At 40.0% G+C, this 14,858-nt stretch overlaps 1 protein-coding gene across 1 annotated transcript in view; it reads left to right on the top strand.

Moving 5' to 3' along the window:
* The window catches only part of LOC124789774 (juvenile hormone esterase-like), a 93,665-nt gene extending 79,058 nt beyond the window's left edge, over positions 1–14,607 (top strand). Inside the window, exons 9-10 of the mRNA XM_047257240.1 lie at positions 13,833–13,965; positions 14,222–14,607. Coding sequence (XP_047113196.1) covers positions 13,833–13,965; positions 14,222–14,390 — 302 coding nt within the window. The 3' untranslated portion in view covers positions 14,391–14,607. The remainder of the gene's footprint in view (positions 1–13,832; positions 13,966–14,221) is intronic.
* Positions 14,608–14,858: the final 251 nt, after the last annotated feature.

Below are 14,858 nucleotides of genomic sequence, written 5' to 3'. Positions count from 1 at the left end.
ATTTAAGACTAATTTAAATCATTATTAAAATCGTGAAAATTCTTGAACCATAGATACAAATGTCCACAATGGGCCAAAGTGTTTGCGCAAATACCACACGTTCACAAAAAGAGACAAGATCCCAATATACTTTCATATCCCTGTAATACTATAAAATGAATGGGAAATCAACGTTTAATTCTACCTATATGCTTATTTATTTATTTTATTTATTTACATGTCAAGTTCCGTAGGACCAAATTGAGGAGAAAATCTCCAAGGTCATGGAACGTGTCAGTACATGAACTTACAACATAAAAGTAATAACAGATAAAAATAAATGTTCATGAACCTGAAAGAAAATCAGTCCATAAGTTTAAGCAAATTCTATCAGCATTACAATGAGAATCAGCTTAATTTTTCAAGGAGCTCCTCGACAGAGTAGAAGGAGTGACCCATGAGGAAACTCTTCAGTTTCGGTTTGAAAGCGCGTGGATTACTGCTAAGATTTTTGAATTCGAGTGGCAGCTTATTGAAAATGGATGCAGCAGTATACTGCACACCTTTTTGCACAAGAGTTAAGGAAGTCCGATCCAAATGGAGGTTTCATTTCTGCCGAGTATTAACCGAGTGAAAGCTGCTTATTGTTGGAAATAAACTAATATTGGTAACAAGAAACGTCAATATGGAATATACATATTGAGAGGCCAATGTCAAAATACCCAGACTCGTGAACAGAGTTCGACAAGAGGTTCGTGAACTCACACCACTTAATGCCCGATCCGCCCGTTTCTGAGCCAAAAATATCCTTCTAGAATGGGAAGAGTTACCCCAAAACATAATACCATACGACATAAGTGAATGAAAATAAGCAAAGTAGACTAATTTACGTGTCGAAGTATCACTCACTTATACCGTTCGAATAGTGAAAATGGCAGTATTCAGTCTTTGAACAAGATCCTGAACGTGGGCTTTCCACGACAGCTTACTATCTATCTGAACACCTAGGAATTTGAACTGTTCAGTTTCACTAATCTTATGCCCATTCTGTGAGATTAAAACGTCGGGTTTTGTTGAATTGTGTGTTAGAAATTGTAAAAACTGAGTCTTACTGTGATTTAATGTTAGTTTATTTTCTACAAGCCATGAACTGAGGTCATGTACTGCACTACTTGAAACCGAGTCAATGTTGCACAAAACATCCTTTACTACCAAGCTAGTGTCGTCAGCAAACAGAAATATTTTAGAGTTACCCATAATACTAGAGGGCATATCATTTATATAAATAAGGAACAGGAGCGGCCCCAACACTGATCCCTGGGGCACCCCCCAGTTGACAGTATCCCACTCAGATCTCACATCACAGCTGTTATCAACATTGTGAATAATGACCTTTTGCTGCCTGTTGCTAAAGCAAGAGGTGAACCAATTGTGAGCTACTCCCCTTATTCCATAATGATCCAACTTCTGGAGCAATATTGTGAGATCAACACAGTCAAATGCCTTAGTTAAATCAAAAAATACGCCAAGCGTTCGAAACTTTTTCTTTAACCCATCCAGTACCTCACAGAGAAAAGAGAATATAGCATTTTCAGTTGTAAAACGACCTCTAAAGCCGAACTGTCCATTTGATAGCAAATCGTGTGATATAAAATGATCAATTAACCTTACATACAGAGCCTTTTCGATAAGTTTTGCAAACACTGATGGCATAGAAATAGGTCTAAAATTATCTACATTATCCCTTTCTCCCTTTTTATAAAGCGGCTTTACTACTGAGTACTTTAATCGCTTAGGAAACTGACCATTCCTAAAGGAAAAATTACAAATATGGCTAAATACAGGGCTAACATGTGCAGCACAATACTTTAATATTCTACTAGACACTCCATCATAACCATGAGAGTCCTTAGTCTTCAGTGATTTAATTATTGACTCAATCTCCCTCTTGTCTGTATCACAGAGGAGTATTTCAGACGTCAGTCTCGGAAAGGCATTTGCTAAGAACTTTATATGATTTCCTGTAGAAACTAAATTTTTATTTAATTCACCAGCAATGCTCAGAAAATGGTTGTTAAATACTGTACATATATCTGATTTATCAGTAACAGAAATATTATTACTGCGAACTGACTTTATATCATCAACCTTGTGCTGCTGACCAGACACTTCCTTCACAACTGACCATATGGCTTTAATTTTATCCTGTGAATTAGCTATTCTATTTACATACCACATACTTTTTGCCTTGCTAATAACATTTTTAAGCACCTTACAATACTGTTTGTAATGGGCCACCGTAGCTTGATTGTGACTACTTCTAACATTTTGATATAATTCCCGCTTTGTTCTACATGATATCCTTATCCCACTAGTCAGCCAACCGGGCTGTCCATTACTGCTAGTACCCCGTTTAGAATGTTCTAATGGAAAGCAACTCTCAAAGAGTATGAGAAATGTGTTATGGAGAGCATTGTATTTATCATCTATATTATCGGCACTATAAACATCTTGCCACTCTTGTTCCTTGACAAGTTTTGAAAAACTCTCTATTGCTGTTGGATTAACTTTGCTACGTAGTTTGAAACTAAATACGACGTTGGTTTGAGTACAAAAACATTTTAATGTTAAAATTTGTGCATCATGGTCTGAAAGGTCACTGACCCTTTTACTAACAGAATGCCCATCTAGTAATGAAGAATGAATAAAAATATTGTCTATGACTGTGCTACTATTCCCCTGCACAGTAGTTGGAAAAACACAGTTTGCATCAGATCATATGAATTTAGGAGATCTACCAACATCCTTTCCCTTGAACAATCATGTACAAAATTAATATTGAAGTCACCACATATAACTACTTTCTGGTACTTCCTACAAAGTTAATCAAGAACCCTCTCTAGCTTAAGCAAAAATGCTCTGAAGTCGGAGTTAAGGGACCTATAAACAACAGCAATTAGAAGTTTAGTTTCACTAAATTTAACTAATGCTGCACAACTTTCAAATATCTGTTCAGTGTAGTGTCGTGATACGTCTATGTATTCAAATGAAACACTGTTTTTTACGTACAGAGCCACTCCCCCACCCCGCAAGGAACTCCTTGAGAAACAGCAAGCTAATCCATAGCCTGGTAAAGGAAGCCTCTGAATTATCAAATTATTTAAGTGGTGCTCTGATATACCAATAATTTCAGAGTTAACATCTGTTAGCAGTTCACTAACTTTATCTGTAATACCTCTTATATTGTGATGAAATACGCTAATTCCTTCTCTACTTGGAAACATTACATCCTCTGGAGGTGAGCCCTTAGTTAGAGGCACTTCCTTTAAGCAGGTATACCTATCAGCTGACTTCAGTCTAAAAAAGATGCAGTTCTAACACCAACTACTACAGGAATTTTTCCATGCGTGATACCACTACCACCACCACCACCACGACCCACTACACTGTCACCTATAAGCTTAGCCAGGCTTCCCTTTCCATACCTATTGAGGTGCAGGCCATGCCTAGTGAAACACCATCTACTGATAGACCCAACTGGCACCACTGAGATGTGATCCATGCCCTCCGCCATCAGTGCCCTCCCCAGCTCCACATTAACACGCCTAACAACCGCATTAAGGTGAGGCCGATCATGACGCTGAAACATTTGCACGAAATGCACATTAGTGCCACGAGTTTGAGTAGCTACCTTAACCAAGTCACCACTGACATCATATTCCCCGTCCATATCGAGACTGTTCCCTGCTCCACCCACTATCACTACCTGATTCTCTTTCGTAAAATTCTTACATAACTCCCCTATGCTTTCAGTCACCTGAGCCAATCCTGCACTAGGTTTCACAATGATGGTGACCTGGTACTCACTCCCCAACACTTCCTGCAACTGCTGGCCCACACCTCTACCGTGGGAACTACCTAGCAGCAGAACCTTCTTTCTGCAAGACTTTGCAACTAACCTAGGCCTGCTAATTTCTGAGGACTGCTGCAAGTTACCTACATCTACAGCTACACGAGGCTCCTCTCCACTCAACTCTGACAGTTGGTCGTATCTATTGCATGTATGCAAAGTAAAACTATCTGAATACCTCCTCTTCCTAGCTACCTTCTTGCCAACTGCCAGTTCCCATTCCCCACCACCCTTCACCCTCCTCAACCTATCTAGTTCCTCCTTTGCGCATTGTAACTGCACCTGAAGGGCACAGATCTTGCGCTCCTGCTCCTCTATTAACTTGTTTCTACTACAGATTCTACATTCCCAGGAGAGGATCTCCCTAAAATGACCACTGGCTTCCCCACTGCATTCCCGCCAATGAAAATACTTTGAACAAATCCCACACCATAATCCACTACTCACAGACATACGACAGAGCCCACACTTTTCACTAATGGTAAAAATTTTACAGTTACTCAAAAAACTAAAACTGTTTAAGAACCAACAATAATGGTCTCGAAATCCTCTGCCTACGAAGAAAGCAGCTACTTGTATTAATACTACTACAACACAGCCGATACCAATACCAGCAAAACTTCACAAAATTATTAGCTAACACCAAAAAATTAAAACGACCACTGTAACACAAAGCGAAGTTAAAACACTAAATGAAAATTTTACTGAAATATTTCACTAGAAAGAATAATAAACGTCAGTTGACAACTAAACCACGAAATTTACTAACGAGTTCAACACACTGAAAACTATGAAACACAGCGAGCGAACGATTACAAAAGTTTATTAAGTCGTTATTTCGCCACAAACGGCACGCAACACCGCTGAAATCTATTAAATTTAATAACTGTATTACAGAGCACAAATAAGTTTGTCAGTACTTAGCTTATATCCGCTACAGCTGCAGTGCACGCCGCAAAATGTAAGCACACTACTGAGGGACGAGGCTTAGACGAACGACGAAAGCAGACTGACAAATAATAGACCACTCGAGTCAATAACACAGGAAGAAAGACTGAAAAAATGGTTCAAATGGCTCTGAGCACGGCCACCGCGGCCGGCTGAAGAAAGACTGAGATTAATGAAAATCCACTAATAAGTTACTTTTACGGCAAATATTAAAACAAATAAACTTTAAAATAAGCAAATGAAGTCTAAAATTTATAAAATATTAACAAGCTATTTCAACAGCAGTGCAGCACACGTGACGTCTCACCAAACTCCTGACTTACTGATGACTTACTGAAAGATAGATATTGATCCTTGCACAGTCGGAAAAATTCTCGATCCAAACACACCTGAATACTCAAGTGCACTGGAAAACCGTGTAAGATGTAACCACACCAGTGAAGCGCAAGTATGCAACATTCTCACAAAAATTCCATGAAACTGCAGCTGCGTAATGGCCATGTAAAATTATTCACAAGACAATGTACGTGAACTTTTACTAAGTTGCCCTCAAGCAGTGCGACGTAAACACCGTCTCCAGCTGCGAATGAAGCGCGCAAACAAGAAATAGTAAGTGATTTGCCCTAACACACGATGGCCATGCGAACTCCAATTTAACCGCTTGGCTACCTGATCGGCTGACAAAGCTCGGTGCTCGAAGTATTGCTTGTAGGTATATTGCATAACCAAAGATAAGACTGCATTCGCAAACAAAGCTATGGGCAATATAGTCTTCGTATCACGCATGTGAATCATAACTCTGCGAGTAAATTTTGTTTCAAACGCGTTTCTAACATATTTCTTTCAGGCTACATTGATAAAACCAGCTCATTGTCATGGTTCCGTAGGAGCAATACAGGGTAAAAACACTATGCTCCTCCATGATGGTCACCAGATACTCGACAAGTCCCCCATTAAGAATAAACATGGCCTAGGTGGGCGATAAACATAACAACCACAACAGACTGGTATCAACGGATGTTTTATTTGTGAAATTCCATCTTCATTACATAAACTGCACAATATCGGTTTTGGCTATTGCGTTCTTCAGATCTGGTAAAAATAGAAAAACATTCGTGCAGCAGCCTCATTTGATTTAGATGAAACAATTTGTGCAACAGGTCTAGTGATACATAAGAAAAGTAGAAGACAGAAAAATAGAAGACACTAACATGATTACCAGCCATACATATCATAAAAATATACTGATGTAAGTACGAAAGTCAGTCTATATAACTAGGTGCATGATTAGTGCTGCTAATGGCTTGGGTGCGTCCTGTGTTTATACAGATAACTGTGGCCAGTAGAGGCCACTCATGTGAGGGTACATGAGTAACCAGAATTGTAAATTCAACAGTTGAAAGGCAGTAAACATAGTCATTATTTAAAATTATTTCACATGGCGAAAGGAAAAAAAATGTTCAAATATGTGTGGAATCCTATGGGACTTAAGTGCTAAGGTCATCAGTCCCGGATTAGCCGAGCGGTCTCAGGCACTGCTGTCATGGACTGTGCGGCTGGTCCCGGCGGAGGTTCGAGTCCTCCCTCGGGCATGGGTGTGTGTGTGTTTGTCCTTAGGATAATTTAGGTTAACTAGTGTGTTAGCTTAGGGATTGATGACCTTAGCACTTAAGTCCACACACATTTGAACATTTTTTTCATCAGTCCCTAAACTTACTCACTACTTAACCTAAATTATCCTAAGGACAAACACACACACACGCATGCCCGAGGGAGGACTCGAACCTCCGCCGGGACCAGCTGCACAGTCCATGACTGCGGCGAAAGGAAAGAGTCTCACAATAAAACATGAACTGACATGCAATATGTGGAAATAAAATGCATACTAAATATCCGCATAAAAAGTGTAAGGAATAATAATACGGACTTCATAGTCCGGCAAAATAAATAACACTTAGTTGTATAAAAGTCAGATTAAAAAATTTAAAAGTAAACATCACACCTATAAACCCAAAACTTTTAGTATGACAAAAGAAGCAAGCATAACGGTAAGTGTGAGATAATTAACAGGACAGTGACTATTAATTGAACTCTTGATAGTCGATGAGACGTCCAGAGTAGAATCTCCGCGGTAAGTGTGAGATAATTGACAGGACAGTGACTATTAATTGAAATGTCGATAGTCGATGAGACGTTCGGAGTAGAATCTCAGTGGCGCCACCTTGTAGCTTCTCTGAAAGAAGTTTATGTTTTCCTGCGGCGGAGCTTGCGGAAGAAGCTCAGTCTCCTTCCGTTGGCGGACGGCGCACTCTCCCACAGGAAGAACTGCTGCGGCGCGCGACGCTGCGCCCAATACATCGAAATAAACATCCAACTTAATCTCATTCTATTCAAAAATGGTTCAAATTGCTCTGAGCACTATGGGACTTAACATCTGAGGTTATCAGTCCCCTAGAACTTAGAACTACTTAAACCTAACTAACCTAAGTACATCACACACATCCATGCCCGAGGCAGGATTCGAACCTGCGGCCATAGCGGTCGCGCGGTTCCAGACTGAAGCGCCTAGAACCTCTCGGCCACATTGGCCGGCTCATTCTATTCATTCAGCAGTAATACCTGTTGCTGTTTCCTTCGTACATAAATTTCCAATTCTTCTAGTAGGTTCAATAACAGTCTTTTTGGCACCTTACGCAACACTTTTTGGTATATGAAATAATTTTGTTTAACGACTATATACATCGTATTTTAACCATTCAATTTACAATGCTTGTTACTCATTCATCTTAGAATTAGTGCCCTCTACTGGCCTCAGTTATTTGTATAAATACAGCAGGCCTCCATCCCATCACCAACAGTTACTATACACCTAGACATATAGATTGACGTTGATAACTAAATCATACTACTGTTATGGTACATATGGCCGTTAATTATTTTAGTGCTTTTTTGTTTTTCTAACTTATCACTAACTTTTTAAGAAACTGCTTCAGTTAATACAACTTGTGCTGTTACAAGACAGCGTTTCTACTATTTGAAACGGATCTGAAGATGGCAACGACCGAAACCGGTACTTGTGATTTTATGTGACCGAGACCGACCTTTAAAAATAAAGTTCCATAAAATGATCGCGGATTCATTTACAGACTTCTTCTCTTCAGTTGGTTTAACTGTGGAGAGGTAAGTGCGAAGAGGGACGCAGGCTTTTCAGTAGTGGCAGAGGCAACAAGCGGCATTATTGACTGTTATGGTAATGCCCTTCTTGTGTTAGTACTGCGAACGACTGAAAGCAAGGGAAAATTACAATCGTTATTTCTTCCCGACAGCATGCAACGCTACTGTTCGGCTTAATGATGATGACACCCTCATGAGCAAAATACTCCGTGAGTAAAATAGTCCCACCAGTAGGATCACAGGGCGAGGAATACTCAGGAGTATTTAGTCATCAGGTAAAACAAAGCTTGCATTATGTCGGCCACAGTGTGGAATATTTAATCCCTTATTCGAGAAGGTGAGTTACAGAATATAAAAAGGGAATCGAATAGGGTAAGGATAGATACAGTGAGTATTAGTGACGGTGGCAAGAATATCATGACTTCTGCTAGGTCAGTACGTTGTTATAAATACAAAATCAAATAGGGATAATGCAGGACTAGGTCTCTAAGAAAATAGGAATGCGGATAAGCTGTTAAGAAAACCGTGGTGAAAGCATTATCGTAAACAATATAGACACTAATCCGACACCTGTTACAGTAGTAAAGGTTTATATGCCAACGATCTCCGCAGATGATGAATAAATTGAAAGAATATAGAGGGACCTAAAAATACATAAACTGTTTAATTGCCCATAACTCCGATAATAACTGATTAATTGACGTCACGTTTTCGTTGAAAATGCAGCCTAAAGATCAAATTATCGAAAGCAGTACAGGTGTTCGAAGTGTCCACCATTAATACCCACACATAGGCGACGCCGCTGAACTGCTGCACCGGCTACCGACTGCAGTGTGTCCAGCTGGATTCCTGCACAGGAATGTTCGATGCATTCTGGAGGCTAATCCAATGTGTTTGGTTTTTGTCGAAAAAAAAGAAATCCTTTGGTGCTCCTCAAAGCTAAAAGTTCAGAGACCTTAATTTGGAGAAAATAGTGGAATTGACGGCACCTATTCATCCTCCTCATCACGCGTACATTTTCGTAGAGGTACTCCGTGAAACGATTGTGTAAGTGTGGTGGGGCGTCCTCTTGTTGACAGTAAAACCTTTCGTCTCCATACATCTCACAGATGGCAGATAAAATTAATCTCTCTAGCTTCTTTAGGTACACCTCACCCATACCTGTGCCATCACAGAACAGCCAAATCGAACCCCGATAATGTAACTCACACCACACGTTCCCTCCAAGTTACTTCACGACTTTCTCCACATTAACGTGTAGAGTTGAGGCGGTTCAGTAGACGGAATTTTGGCGGTTTATTGTACCATAGAGTTTAAATTGCGTCCCACACAATCATCTCTGCAAACACTTCATTGATATACACACCTTACCATTAAATCACTCGCAGTACTCGTTTCTACGATCTGTGTCGGAGTCGTTAGTTGCGTATAGCAGATTTAACATGCAGCACTTACACTGAGCACGCTTCAGAAAGCGTTGATCACTTGAGTGCCTCACCATGGTTTCACGGAAACACTGTCTCACAGACTTATGTGGAGAGAGAGTGAATTGTTGTTAACACAGCACTGGAGTTCGCTGGACTTGCTGCTGTCGTCATAGGTCCTATATCGTAGTTTTTGTAGATCTTTAACACGACCTCAGCGGAGATTAGTTTAGGTTCTGCGAAAGTGTTACAGCACTTGAGGCAATACTGAGCCTACGACGTATCTAAGAAGATGCGTTGAAGAAACGCAAACCTACGTTTATAACATTTATAGATTTAGGGGCTATGGAAACTCTGGAAATTCCGAATGCTGTTGATCACGAAACTATTCCACCAACTGATGTCGGTGTTCTTCTTCTCGTGTTTACTGCTGTTGTTTCAATCCTACTTGTTGCAGATACTGTTCTTGTCGTTCAAAATGTTTTTTCTTGTTGTGAGTCTCTCCTTACCACTTCGTTTTTCACACTTGAAGTACTTGTTTCCTCGTCATTAATTTTGTAATTATGTAGATTAGATAAAATTACATTAGATATTCTCTTGTTCCATAGATCCATAGAAGAGACTCTGAAGAATGTAGGAAGTGTCATAAAACCACAACAAGTAATAACATACGTGTAAACAAGGGCCTTACTAATGTACTAATGCTCCTTCTAGAGGACGTAAGTGAAATGGTGCTCATGGATGTTGAATAACTCAAGACAATACTTAAAGCTATAAAAGGAACAATAAATTATGTACTGAGTGTCTGATGGACTGATAAGAATGGCTTCAGATACAGCCACTCCAGTGAAAATTATCGACTGCCAAGAAGGTGCTATCATGAACAGCGAACGCAAGATTCTGAAGAGCGTCCATAAACGAAATCCGTATCCCACGCCATTCATCTCTGCGTCATCCTTCATGATTTTGAAGAAATGGTAGCACCCTCGAATAGGTGGTTTTAATCTTGCTTTGTGTCATTACTATCACTGCACAACAATATAGCGCCTCTCGTTGTAACTTCACTACAGCCTTATACACTCTATATAGTGTTGACTACTATTTCTTCGTGATGAATGCCCTCGTTAAAAGGAAAGTGTAAGGAGTATGAAGACTTTAGATAGGAAATATTAATGTGAAATGATTATTAATATGAGAGGAGAAGAATAAATTAATAATAAAAACTTAAAAACTTTAAGGTAAAGTAACACCGTCATTTTCTGAGCGGTCGAAGGAATCCGTGTAATAACAGTATATGAATTTATGAAGATCCTTTGCGTGATTTCAACAGCTTTTTCTTCGTCCATCTTGGTGTTTCAACAAAATAATGCAGATCAGCTCGAAGAGAAATTCAGTCTAGAATGCTTTTTATAATTCAGCAAGCTCAGTTACGTTATGGAATGGTTTCTGCAGTTATGTAATTATCAGAATGATTCTTATCTCCTTGTTAGAGGGATTACAATTTTTTGTTCAGTGCCTGTCATTGCAATATAAATTATCAAACTGTGGTCGCCCAGAATGACACACAATATTTTATGATGTCTGTTACGATGTAGATGACACTTGATGTATTTTCATCCATAAAAGAGAAGAGAATTTCAGGGTTACACCATGGTCACATAGAGCTATAAAGTAATAATTTGTGAATTCAAAACAAAGTGCATCTTCCTCATGTATTTCCTAAAAACACTCAGACTAGTAATTCGCACTCAAAGGGGAGAACTTAAGACCTATTGCCATCGAAAAACTGTTCTTTGGTATTAATCGCGATTATGAACACAAGTGTACGCTCTCCTGGTTTAAAGCAGGGCCCGCCATGGCGAGCCAAACTTCACGTATGCAGCCTGTGCGGGCTGCGAGCGGACCATGGCCCCTCCTGTCATTGGGCTTTTCTCGGTCCTTATCGGTAGTACATTTCATTTAGCATTGCGGTGCGGCATTTTGCGGTCGGAACAATTCTCTGAGTTCGGTAGAATCGTGGTGTCGGTGCTATTTACTCCACGCTATTTGTTCGTATTATGAAGACGTTCATAGGTCCATTTGCTGTTTGCACAAAAAGAGGCAATCTAGCAATCTATTGTCACAATCCCTTAAAATGAATGGGAATCACTGAAGAGAGGGACCAGAATTCTCAATTTGCATAAGCGACGGATACTGCTTGCTTACTAGGAAACGACGTTATAACGTTGCGGATAGAATTAAAACTTTTAGACGACAATGAAAGACCAACAACTCCGAAAGGTCGACAGACGGGACTCATTGTTCTGCACATTAACAAGCACTTTGTGCTAAATTTGCAGGCGTGGAGCACTTGAAGGAATTGGCGGTACCAATAGTAAACTATCTGAAGTCACGCACATTATTCCATTTCCAGTTTCAACAGTTTTAACTTGGAATGAACGGAGAGTATGGAAGCTTCATATATTACTGCGAAGTTTGTTTGTTGAGACAAGGGACATGCCTGGGCCTATTTTTCGATTTAAATATTGCTGTTAAATTTATGGTTCAAACGGCTATGAGCAATATGCGACTTAACTTCTGAGGTCATCAGTCTCCTAGAACTTAGAACTAATTAAACCTAACTAACCTAAGGACATCACACACATCCATGCCCGAGGCAGGATGCAAACCTGCGACCGTAGCGGTCGCTGTGCTCCAGACTGTAGCGCCTAGAACCGCACGGCCACTCCGGCCGGCTTTCGATTTATGAAGTGAAAAGGAGAGCAAGAAAGAAAATTAGAACACGATATTGCAGTGAAGGTACACCGTATCGTAATTCGGAATAACACAGGCACTGCAGTATTGTATTTAACCGCCGACACCAGCAAATGACTTTCAAACAAAATTTCTCTCCTGTACGGGAATATACATAACGGATGTATGAATACAGGTTGTAGACAAACGGTTGGCGACATGTGGAGATTAGGATCTGGCCGTGAGTTATGCTCAGATAGCCAGGTGGTAAGGCGACCACTCGTGATAACCAGGAAATTCAGGTTCGAGTCCCGGTCCGGAACAGATTTTCATTGCCATCATTCCATTATGCAGCTGTTGGTTATCGATATTCGCGACTACTATTACATTTAGTGAAAATTAGAACATCCGGAATGGACTACAGACTTCACATCTTAAGTAGACCTGACTGCACACAGCTCAGACATTTCGAGATAACTCCTTCATGATTTGATGGGGATGCGTTTAAAAAAGATCGCGTTGTAGAATGGACACATTCTGACAAAGACAATCCAGTTCCCTAAGCTCACTGGCTTTAAAGAAAGCTCGAGATATGAAGAATGAGCCGGTTGCGGTGACCGAACGGTTCTAGGCGCTTCAGTCCGGAACCGCGCGACGGTTACGGTCGCAGCTTCGAATCCTGCTCGGACATGGATGTGTGTGATGTCCTTAGTGTAGTTAGATTTAAGTAATTCTAAGTTCTAGGAGACCGATGACCTCAGATGTTACGTCCCATAGTGATCAGAGCCATTTGAACCATTTTTCTGAAGAATTCATTGTGACCTAGCAAGAATTACAGTGATAGCTTCATAAAGGTTTTTCATGACATATGTTCTCGATCTGAAAGGAACCCTATGCATGTGCAAATGTAACTGACTGGCCTCCAAGACGATTCCAGTTTTAATTATAAATCCTTTAATATTAAAACTGTCCAGGATGTCTTCATTGCTTTTCTCAGGTAGATTTTCCAAGTCTCCATAATGAGGTTGCAAAAGTGCTACAATATTTCAGTCGACGTATTTATGTGAAAGACTTCTTTGGAATTATGAACTAAATAAGTCACGATTACTTGGCAACTTGAGTGTAAAACTTTGTAAAATTGTCTGCGTTTGTCTGTATGCCGACAGTTTGTACCAGATAAAAATTATGTCTTCAGCGTGCCAAAAATAATTAATTAATACTGAAAACTTGTTTTGCTCGTCCTCTATGTTCTTGAGAAATGTGAAATAGAAAACCAAGTAGTACGCAGTGCGACCGCACTACCACTTACATTCTGACAGCGCAGTGTGGCAGTGCAGGAAATGTGAAGCGAGGCTGATCGCTTTGGCAATCAGGCCCAGGCATTGTCCATAAGCCGAAATCTTGACCATCCTTGGTTTCAAAGATACAACAATGACGCCAGTAACTACTTTGTATGAAGCACCATAGTAATGGTAGTACTAGAGGCGCTCGTATTTACCATACTAAAATAATGCAAGATAATATCAGAGACAGAAATATGACAAGGTAATGTCACTTCTTTATCAAAATATCTAAAGTCATAACCACCTCAGAACCAGATCAACAATCTCCCACAGCATTAACAATATACTAACGACTGTTTTAACATAATACCCGTCTTTCAGGGGTGAATCACGCTGGTGACATATTCGTGCTTTTTGTGAGAGATGATACTGTATGTAACCTGGATCCAGAGTCAGAGGAGGATCAGGTGCGCAGGAATATGGTTCGGTACTGGACCAACTTCGCTAAGTATGGGTATGTACAGACATGATTAGTTCTTTCTTCTTCTGTAATCAGATTTAAAAAATTATTTCTCAAATTTTGCTTTCACTGTCGTTAGCTGAACCGTCTGAAGTAGGACATTAAATACAGTTTCGGCTGTTTGCTAAAAATTCCAGCAACTGCTATTCGTTCTAAACGCTTTCTTAAAACTATAGTTGCCTAAATCATGTACATTAAAAATGTAATTCCTAAGCGTCAACTGATTTACATCAACTTTGTTTTTCCGCAGAAATCCAACCCCGGAGGCGGATCCTGTGATCTGGGAGCCGTACGACAATGTGACCCGCAGCTATATGCTGATGCAGTCCAACTTCTCCCTCGCTCACAACAAAGACGCAGAGCGGATGGACTTCTGGTACCAGAACGTTCCGCTGCAACCATACGCTGACAACTTCTAGAAAAATATGGAGAGATTTCACAACCTAAAGCTTCCTGAGACATGAGACAAAATGTTCACTCTATTATTATAATTACATAGTATCGTTTGATGGCCTAGTATTCTGTTACCAATATGTAAAAATGACTACAACTTCAGCTATGGATAAGTTTTTATTGTTCTACGCAGATTAATTCAGTACAAAGAATTATCCGACATTTACTGAAAGATGAAAATAAATGCTACTCAATGTTTTACATAACTCATGATTGGAATAGTGTTTATGTGATCAGAAACCCTTTCTCGATGCTCTTTTGACCACGGTCAATCGCTACGAGCAGTCGCCTGCGTAATGGAGGTAAAAGCGTAGCTGAATTAACAAATGCTTTAAGGCGAGTGCTTTGTGCCTCCAGTCTGTGAACCAGAGGAAGCGACTCCTGATGGCCGTTGTCTGTCAATGTTCCTCGAATGTAACTACAAGCGATTTCTC

The sequence above is a fragment of the Schistocerca piceifrons genome, chromosome 3 (assembly GCF_021461385.2).
Source record: "Schistocerca piceifrons isolate TAMUIC-IGC-003096 chromosome 3, iqSchPice1.1, whole genome shotgun sequence".
Taxonomy (NCBI): Eukaryota; Metazoa; Arthropoda; class Insecta; order Orthoptera; family Acrididae; genus Schistocerca; species Schistocerca piceifrons.
This window is presented reverse-complemented; position numbering and strand designations above follow the sequence as displayed.